Source organism: Dicentrarchus labrax, unplaced genomic scaffold (assembly GCF_905237075.1).
Source record: "Dicentrarchus labrax unplaced genomic scaffold, dlabrax2021, whole genome shotgun sequence".
Classification (NCBI taxonomy): Eukaryota; Metazoa; Chordata; class Actinopteri; family Moronidae; genus Dicentrarchus; species Dicentrarchus labrax.
The window spans coordinates 13,381,268-13,391,167 of NW_026136703.1; the positions used below are offsets into that span (position 1 = coordinate 13,381,268).

The 9,900-nt window shown below is 43.3% G+C and overlaps 2 protein-coding genes across 2 annotated transcripts; one reads left to right on the plus strand and one right to left on the minus strand.

The window, feature by feature from the left end:
- The first annotated feature begins 123 nt into the window (after positions 1-123).
- Positions 124-5,056, plus strand: lrr1 (leucine rich repeat protein 1). The gene is made up of 5 exons (XM_051384649.1): positions 124-682; positions 1,982-2,080; positions 3,219-3,471; positions 3,617-4,091; positions 4,183-5,056. Exons 1-5 carry the CDS (start codon positions 500-502, stop codon positions 4,436-4,438), a joined length of 1,266 nt encoding a protein of 421 aa, XP_051240609.1. The 5' UTR covers positions 124-499; the 3' UTR covers positions 4,439-5,056.
- Positions 5,057-5,418: 362 nt separating this feature from the next.
- Positions 5,419-8,076, minus strand: dnaaf2 (dynein axonemal assembly factor 2). The gene is made up of 2 exons (XM_051384678.1): positions 6,058-8,076; positions 5,419-5,935 (listed from the first exon to the last, which is right to left on the minus strand). The coding sequence occupies exons 1-2, from the start codon at positions 7,837-7,839 to the stop codon at positions 5,543-5,545; spliced, it is 2,175 nt and encodes a 724-aa protein (XP_051240638.1). The 5' UTR covers positions 7,840-8,076; the 3' UTR covers positions 5,419-5,542.
- Positions 8,077-9,900: the final 1,824 nt, after the last annotated feature.

Sequence of the window (9,900 nt, forward strand, 5' to 3'; positions counted from 1 at the left end):
AACTGTTGTTCTTGCTGTATTTTGTGTCCCTTATGTAATTGTACGCAATGTTTTAACTAATAAAGTCTGTAAAAAAAAAAAAAAATCAACAACAAGCCCCTCACTGACGTCACTTCCAACGCGCGCGGGTTCTCATGCTAACGTCAGCTAACCGACCAACTGACAACTGACAACTATCCCGGACCTCAACGGCTCGTCAACATACTGTCAGGCTGACCACCGCAGCCCACGAACGGCTTCGTGTGGCCGCTGTAGACGGTCTTCAGTGTCCCCGGCAGCCATTCCGCTGTAGCACTGTGGAGAAAGTCAGAAGTCCGGTCTGTTGTTGACATCCATGACGGGATCGGATGTGTGTTGTGTCAGTAGCTCCTCTAGCTAGCGTCACTTTTTTTTTTTTTTTTCGCGGAAGTTTCCCCCCCTCGGTGGTATGCATTCAAACCCTTAGCGCACTCCGACTGGGCATTAGGCCGGACTTCAGTGTTTTAGTACTCGGGTTGCGATGAAGCTGCAGTGTGATGTCGAGGTGGTGAACCGGATGCTTCCCACGTTTGGGATGAAAAGTCGGGGCAAAGGGACGAGAGCGATGGTCTCCATCGGGAAGCATTTGGACAAGACGAGTCAACGCAGCAACGTTTACATGATGATCTGCACATCCAAAGACAGAGCGGGCTCCAAGTACAAGGTCAGTGTCTGTGGTTGTCTGTGGTTGTCTATGGTTGTCTTTGTCCTCTGTACTGTACTAACTTCTGTACTAACTTCTGTACCAACTACGGTACTACTGCTGGCTGTTAAAGCGGGAATTCTTAGCTCATCCCGGACTGTGTGGCCTGTGTTGTTGTTCTCCAAAGTAGCCTGATTGCAAGCTGCTTCTCATCAAGTTTTATTTATTTAAAATGTAGTATCACTCAAGGTATACACGGCCATTGTACACAGATGACATAAACAGGAATAAACCAGTTGTATATTCATTAAAATGCCAAATGCAGTCCCTTAATGTAGGTGTATTTAACAGTCTATATAGGTTACAGTGTATTAAATGTCTGTTTCCATTAATCTGTTTCAGTAGGATTTGTTTGTATTTCAGTCACCCATCCATCCAGGCAGATATCCCAGCAGGAATTTGTACCGGACAGTCCTTGTATTTTCTTTGTTTATTTAGTTTTTTTAATGGAAAGATTAAATCCCCTTGAATCAGCCAAAGTTTGTGTTTACAAAGACATAAGAAGGATAAGAACCATTCAGTCATAAAACCTGTTTATATTGTTTCTGACTTATTGTACCAAGAAAAATTAATGTCTGGATGCAAGGAAGGCAATAAAAACTTGAACTCACTGTAATTTACCAGTTTGATACACAATATGGTTCATCCAGGCATCAAACGCAACCTAACTGGAGTCTGACATATTGTCCTCTTAATAGCTTTGACACTAGATGCTGTTTTTAATTTACAGGTCATAGTATAACTGAGCATAACATTGCATTATTATTTACATGCTACATTCATCTTAACTCAGAAGACAAAAAATTATTGCTCAGGTTACTCGTTTTTTGTCGGTAAAACACAGATCTTCTTCTACAGTTTCTTTTTTTAAATCGACATTAACAAACATTGCATCAACAAAACTTTGATTTATTTTATTTCAGCTTTTTTAATCAACTGAATCCTGGTTAACTGAGTGACTCAAAAATCAACTTTTTCAATTATTCATCATTATCTTTGCCAGAAAGACTTAGATTGGAAACCCTAGAAGTATTGTTTTCATGGTCTCAAATGCTGCCTTCAGGTACAACTCAGAAGCTCCCACTTCTTGTTTAAAAGGTAATAGCTGTAAGCCTGTCTGTGACGAAAAGGCCCAACAGGGTTCCTGTCTACACTTGTTGAAGGAGTGAATCACTCGTGGTCTAATGATGATGCATAATCCACCCTAAAGTTGTGTAATGTGTTTTTTCATCACTTAAATTTGCCAACTTTCTCTTGCAGTTAAAAGACAACATAGAGAAATTCTTCACCTGGTTTGTAGAAGAAGGCAAGGCCACCGTGAGATTAAAGGAACCAGCTGTTGACATCTGTTTGAGCAAGGTATGACATCCAACATGGTGTAATTACAGTCTGAGTAATTAAAAAGCAAGAAGATTTTGTCACACAAGACTCAGAGACGAGTCACCCACTCATGCACCAGACTGGACTAGACAGACATACAGGGTTGTTTTGACTGCAGCTGATGCCCGGACAGACACCATAGCAGCTCATTGTTTCCAGCTGCTGTAAAGCCCCCCTGGCTGTTTTGAGGCATTGGTCACCTTTCACCTAGATTCTAACATAGTTCAACCTGTCACGTTGACACAAATGCACTCACACACCCCCAAACAGACTGACACCATATTAGGGACATTGGGCAGGTAAACAGGGAAAACATGATCTCCTAATTTGTAATAATTGTGTAAACCAAATTCTAAGTAACCTACATACCCACAATAAGAACATGGGAACAAAAATAAAAACATGACACCACCACCAGAAGCCTACAGCCCAAAACAAGACCATAAATTGTGAGTGTGTTTGTGTGTTTTGGGATGGGAATCGGGAACCAGCTCCAAATTCCTGAATGCAAATCAGTTCCTTTTATTAATGCCAGCATTTACTGACAGTTGTGCATTGCAAAACAATGACGTAAAACTTGTGTTGATGTGGCTGCGCTGCTGAAAACTTGCAACAGAACGAGTCGGGGCAGAGAGGAAGAAACGTTTGGTCTCATTTAATAAAGAAACAAACTATAATAATATAGTGTAATATATGTTCAGACTCAGAAAATAAAACAGTAGTGTTTCTACACATTAAATCAATAAGGAATCAATAAGGAAATCTATTAAAAAAAACATACCAGTGGGCATAATAAATACTGGTACTGGTATCAGTAAAATCTTTTGATTATAGCTTGAATTATTATTTTCCACCGTATTAGATTGTACAGGTATTCTTGAAATTGTGTCTAATCCCTGTTACATCCCGAGTCACTCACATTTATATTTCCAACAGCAAAAAGTTCATCAGGTTCATTCATAGAAGTGTGTCAAGATATTCCAGGCCGGTGAATTTAGGTTAGATATTTCAAGGAAATCCGGTCACTAGCAACCACCTGAGAAGACACATGGAGTCTGCTGTTTCTGTTACCGACTGATCCATTAATCCACCTGTAACTGTATCTATTGATTTGTAGGCGGATGCCAATAGCTTAAAGAACTTCCTCTCGGCCGCTCGCTTGGCAGACAGAGGTAGTGACACAAGCAGCCTTCCTCTCTCCACACTCACTCCTGTTCGCGCCAGAGACGTAGAGCAACCCAAGAAGAAGCTCACCATCGTTTCCAAGAAGGACTACCCCCTCACCTCCAGCTTCCCCTACTCTCTGGAGCAGCTGCAGGTCTCCTACTGCAAACTGTCAAGGGTGGACATGCGGATGCTGTCCCTTAAAGGTAGAGCGAGTCGATGGTGGTGTTTTTTTCCCTCTTTATTTTTATATCTCAGCCTCGGCTGCTTTAATTTAGAATATTCTTCAGTACTAAATAACTGGAGTGCCCCTTTAACTGCTGGTGTTTTACTTTGGCTTTGTTTTTGCAGCTCTCCGCAAGCTAGACCTCAGCAACAACCACATCAAGAAACTCCCTGCCACCATTGGCGACCTCAGCTGCCTCTCTGAACTCGTCCTCCACAACAACCACCTGGAAGCCTTCAGCGTGGCCCTCTGCCTGTCCACCCTGCAGCGTACCCTCCAGGTCCTGGACCTCAGCCAGAATCGACTGCAGTCCCTCCCCGCTCAGTTCTGCCAGCTCAGAGAACTAGTGAACCTCAAACTGGACGACAATGAGCTTGTTTGTTTGCCGTTCCACATCGGCCGGCTCTCGAAGTTGAGGTTCCTGTCAGCGGCACATAACCAGCTGGCTGCGTTGCCCAGTGACTTCCGCAAGCTGAGTCTGGAGAACCTGGACCTGTTTGGAAATCCGTTTGTCCAACCTAACTCTCTGGACCACACAATGAAACTTACATTCCCCCTTCCACTTCAAGAGTTGGCTTCCAGAGCTGTGGCCAACCTCAGGTCAGTACTAAGCATGCTCAGTATATTATACCGTCTGCATACGTTCTCACAGCTAACTCCTAACTGTAACTCTGTCTCACTCACCTGACAGGATACCATACGGACCTCACCTCATTCCTGCCCACTTGTGTCGGGACCTCGAAGTAGCCAAGACCTGCGACTGTGGCCGCGTCTGCATTAATTTCTACATCAAGACGGCGGTCAGCATGAACCTGCACCAAGTCTCTCACACGGTGGTGCTGGTGGACGACATGGGCGGCACGGATGCACCGGTGCAGCGGCACTTCTGCTCTCTCTCCTGCTACTCTGAATTTCTAGACAACTCCCTCCAGAGAGGAATCAGATGAGGGAGAAGAAACTGTTGTTTGACAGGAAATGCACCAAGAGCTGGAAATTGCTGTAGATTTTGCAACAGACTGCAAGTTGTGAGATATTGTAAGAGGGTATTTGATGAGACAAGGACACAAGGACTAGTAAAGCTCAGTGCTCCAGTTTTCTGGTAATGCCTTTAACTGAAAGGAGAATACTGACTCTGTTAAGCTTTGTTTTTAAAGTGCTTCATACTGCCATGTTTTACACTTACATCCAACTTATTATGCACTTCTCACACATCAGAAACGGGGTAGGAGACGAGCATAAATACCCTTTTTGTACCTGCTCCATCTGTAACTGAGTGGACTTTATGTAACTCAAACTGACACATAATGACAGTTTCCCTGTGCTGCTGGTGAGTTTCACATACAGACTGTTCTGCTCTTCCTGCCTCTTGAAGCAAACTGCAGGTTCCCCCACAGACCTACTTCTACTCAGCAAGGGAATAAAGAAATTAGATGAATTAGAGTTTTCTCCTGAACACAGAGTGCCTCAGGGTCCATGAGTAAAGGGAGTTGGTTTTTACTGTGCTAATGACCCACAACTTTTATATATATATGTGGAAAAATTCAATAAAATAGAAGTATTCATTAGGTTGTCCTATGTAGTTTATTCTAGGGCACTGAAATGATTTATGTGTTATTTTTATCACGTGTTAACAGAAGAAAAAGGTCAGATTTAAAAAAAAAAAAAAAAAGAGTTGATCATTGTTTGCTGTGTCCTGTTCCAAATGTGTGGGGAAAAGTATTGGCCACAAAACTTACGAAATACACTAAAGGTCCTATTTAGAGCCAGTGTTTGGTTTGTCTGTTCTGGGCTTCTGTAGAAACATGGCGGTTCAACATGGCACACTGTGGAAAAGGACCCACTAAAAACTGCTTATTCTAATTTAATTACACATTAATGAAAACATACCTATTATATTCCATTTCTACCAATAAGATCCTCTTAAATATTACACAGTGGACCTTTTAATATTATTAATACTGCAGACGTTGTAACTGATCCAAGTTGCATTCAATGGTGCTATAATACAAAAACATAAATCCAACCCTTTCTGAACCCTTTGCACACAGCCCTCAGTCCAGCTCATACATCAGGGAGTTTTGGAAGATGAACCCAGCGGATGTGGAATGATCGCTGATGACCTTTTCATTTCCATCTTTATCGATTTCCCTCAGCAGCCCAGACGGTGGCCTGTTGTCGTCGTGCTCTGGGGCTTGGAAGATTCTCTCCCTCTCCTCCCGCTTTACTGCCCCCGTGGCACGTTCCTCAGAGGAGAGGGTGACCCCGTTGCCTGGACCTCCTCTGCTTGACTTGTTCGCGTCATGTGTGACGGCCATCTTGCTGCACTCCTCAGTCCCCTGGGAGATACAGCAGTCCGTCATGTTGCTCTGGTTTTGAGTGTCAGCTGGTACGGGAGACGCAGCCCCGCCGGATCTGTGATGTAGACATTCAGCTTCTGTTTCCACCTAGAACAGAAAAATATAAGTCAACAGGAGTTTGATCACACACACACACACACACACACACACACACACACACACACACACTTGTGCCTGCTCTTCAACATGATAATCAGAATTTATCTCACCTTCAGGCTTTCATTAAGAGTCTCCTTCACCTCTTCAGTCTCCTCTTTGACGTCTGAAGTCTTCATTTTGGGTGTCGACTCAAAACTAGAGTTCAGATTTACGTCTCCTTCTTCTGTTATGCAACCTGGACGTTCAGCGGTGATGAAAACAGGCTGGTTTTCTGTTTCAGGCGAAGCCACACAGGAGTTTTCTTCTTCTTCGGCAGGAACGTCCATACGTCGCTCAACAGTATCCCAACTTATTACACCTCTTGTCTCCTCTGCACCGTCACATCCATCTTCCCTTATTTTGTTATGTTTGCTTCTTCCTGTGTCTTCATGTTGCTGCCTTTTCTGTAGGTTTCTGTTTCCAGCTTCTTCCTCGTTTTCCTGCTTCTGCCCTGTCACTTTCTCCTCTTCCACACTTTCTTGGCCTCTTCCCACCAGTTCCTTCCATTTTGCTTCTTCCTCCACACTAATTTCCTCATCTTTGCTATTTTCTTCTTCCCTCACCTCCTCCTCCCCTTTGTCCCAACCTTTTTCTTCCTCTTCCTCACCTTTCGCTACTACTGTCCACTGCTCCTCTTCAATGTCTCTTTCCTCCTCCTCTTCACTTTTCAGGTATTCCCTCTCCATCTCCTTCGACGCATCCTCCTCCTCCTCCTCCTCCACCTCACTTTTGCCCTCCTGCCCCTCGTCAGCACTAACAGCAAAATCCAAAGCTTCATTGGAAGGAAGAACAGGCAGTGTGACAGTAAGCTGTCCTCTCTGTTTGTTGAACTTGGCCTCTCCTTTCTCTTCATCCACAGCGTAGGCTAAGGGCAGCTCCAGTCTGTAGTTTGGTTTCTTGGACTCCAGCAGCAGTGTTCTCTCCTTTACCTCGAGGCTGGCATCCGTGACCGCCTTCAGAAGCGGCATGTCGATGGTAACCACTATCTCTTTGGGCCTGGGGCTTTGGGCAGAGTCTCTAGAACACCTAAAGTCCTGCAGATCAATAAAAGATCGATATTTGACTGTGTAGTTTGGCTTGGTTGGCTCTTTGGTTTCCAGAGGCTGGATCTTAGGTGCAGCATCACTGCTGTTTTTTGTCGCAGGTGATTCTGTAGGCTTGGTTTGTGAGGAGGAGGCAGGTCGTTGGTCTTCTGGGTACGGGAATGAAAGAGGGTCAGGCTTCTCTGAGACCCCCTTGGCTTTATACCCGGGTATGGGTCTTCGGATGACACAAGGCTGCGGGGTGCCTTTGTATTTTGTGCTCATCTCTCTCACATTATTCTTATCCAGAGTCACGTTAAAAGCATCCTGGATTCCCTGAATGGCTGTGCTGTCCACCATATCCATGAATCTGGTGTTTTTGCTTGCAATGTGGAGAGTGTCAGGGTGGAAAATAACATCATAGATCAGGATCTTGTTCCCCTTTGGGTCTATGTCTTGCCTCCCTGGGTGCAGACTGTGAGGCAGAGACCAGCGCTGCCCTCTGCGGCCTTCCTCTGACACCCCCCATGCACTGGCAGGCTTTCCAACTTTTTCATTGGCACAGATATTGATGAAACACTTCTGCTTGCCGTTCACGCTCGTCCTGAGGGCCCTGAATGGTTCCGGGTGGATAAACTCGACGGTGTTTCCTCTTTCCTGCTCCAACATTTTGATCTCCTCCTCGTACCTTTTCTTATTTTCGGGGTCGGATAATTCTCGGGTGTAGTCGAGCAGCATTTCCCGGAATTTCTCGTCTTTGAAAGCATTTGTGAGCCTGTCGATTTCATCCACTGTCATGTTCAGTTCTTTTAGTTTATCTCCGGCCTCCATGCTGATAACGGCGAGGACAATACTGAGGCGGAGGAAGTTAACGGACGCAACTTGGGTGAGATAAAAAGCCCCCAAAATATAGAATATAATATAATTAGGTCCGAAGCGAAGTAAAAAAAAAAAAAAGTAAACAATGCTACAGTCTGTCCTCGCCGGGTAAATGCGGAATTTGCCGTCGTTTATTGTCCATTAATGTGTGTTTTACCTGGTGTTGGACCTCCAATTGGAAACAAACCGTCCAAATATACTTGTGTTTGTGTAACCATAGCAACCCGAGAGTCACTGGTGCAACAAGGAAACACTTCCGTGAGAAACATTTTTCTTGCAGTCAATCTTTGATTTAAGTTTGATTATTATATAAAGAGTCGACTGACTAAATATAAAAGCAAAGAATTAAACATTTAGATTAACCAAAAGGGAAAGAATAGAGTCTATATTCAAGTAACCCATTAACATGATAGTGTTACAGTGAGTCAGCATGCACAATACCAAGAAGCAGCTTCATGAAATTCAACAGTTTTATTATTGATACCAGTGCCACAGGTTATCATAAGAACAATCAAAGTAAACAGGATTATAATACCCCTATCTCACATTTATTTCATTCATACTCCATATTACTCAATATCTTCCCATTTATATATCCCCTTGATTAATGCCAACCTTCACTGAAACTAGTTAAATTGGTTATAAATGAAGGATAATACAAAATTATTTCTTGAGACCACACTAGGAAGCTCCTGAATTAATTTTGGGTTGCTTTTGTAGTGTAATTAAAAAGTCATGGACAGAGGAACTATCTTAAAACTATCTTTATGCCAAACCACTAACTCTAATTGATACTGACAACAATTTAAGGTCACATAATGGTCTTTGGATGAATACAATAAACCTTTTGATGCCTTACTATAATATAAATATACTATAAATCCAATAGCATTTACAAAATAATGACATATTATTATTTGTAGTCTTTTCTTTATGCCTTTCAATTTGTGTACTATCATTACAAAAAACTCATATTTCCCCAATAACAGGTGGCTTAGGTGTACTCTCAAACTGTTATACTCCACTAAACATGTTTCAAATAGTTTCTGTTGGAGACTAGGATTTCCTCCAGTGGATTTAAATCGTTTAATGACATGAATGCACCACCAGATGTCAGTGTAGACCACCGCTCGGGTGGCACATGGCCAGTGAGTATGTCGGTCAGTAAGGCAAAGGGGCGGGTATGCAGGGGAGAGAAGTGATTGGTCGCACCCCCAACAGTTCATATTTCTCACTGTCTGATTGGAAGGGGTGTGCTGTTACTAGGTATGGGACCACTGCTTATGAATGTGTGGGAGAGAGAGAGAGAGAGAGAGAGATGATGGAGGCAGCACAGAGACCCACACTGTGGTCCAGCAGTATCTTAATGGGTTATTTTTATTGTTCACTCAATAAAACCTCGACATGCATCCTCCACGTTTCTCCAGTTGAAAATGAATTCTTTCTTACACTTCATGTTAATTTATATGGCCACGGTTATGAACAGCAACTTTTATTTGTAACCACAGCAAGGCGTGTTTTGCTAAATTACGCCTGACTAATAAGAGACCTTTGAATGAATATTACTCAGTGTATTATGCAAGAATCACATAGCCCCAGAGCCTCCATGTTCCCATGTGACAGAGGTGATTGGGCTCAAATGATCAGTTAATAATCTGAGACAAGTTAAACAAGTCTCTGTTTTGTCTGCTCTTACTCATCAGGATCTCTGGCTCTGAGCTAATGAACAGGACACAATGTCCCCAAATGTTCTCACCAAAAGTACTTTTAGAACACCAAAGAAAAATTTCATTCAGTCAGAAGACCAAGAGGGCGGCAGTGGTTGTGTGTATGTGTGTGTGTGTTGGGGGGGGAGTCACAGTGTGACGCACACAGGATGTGGGCAGGCACCACTCACTGCATTTCTGCATGAGACAGCCGGGAAAGATTGCTGACTACACTTTACCTAGATCCCACACTGCGTCTTTCCCGGATTAAAGATCGGAAAAGGTCATAAAAAGCACAAAGAATGAC

Coding starts and splice junctions, on each gene's coding strand:
- lrr1 (XM_051384649.1), top strand. CDS start 500: ATGAAGCTGCAGTGTGATGTCGAGGTGGTGAACCGGATGCTTCCCACG. Junction 683..1,981: donor GAGCGGGCTCCAAGTACAAG/GTCAGTGTCTGT, acceptor TTTCTCTTGCAG/TTAAAAGACAACATAGAGAA. Junction 3,472..3,616: donor GCGGATGCTGTCCCTTAAAG/GTAGAGCGAGTC, acceptor TTGTTTTTGCAG/CTCTCCGCAAGCTAGACCTC.
- dnaaf2 (XM_051384678.1), bottom strand. CDS start 7,839: ATGGAGGCCGGAGATAAACTAAAAGAACTGAACATGACAGTGGATGAA. Junction 5,936..6,057: donor CTCTTAATGAAAGCCTGAAG/GTGAGATAAATT, acceptor TTTCTGTTCTAG/GTGGAAACAGAAGCTGAATG.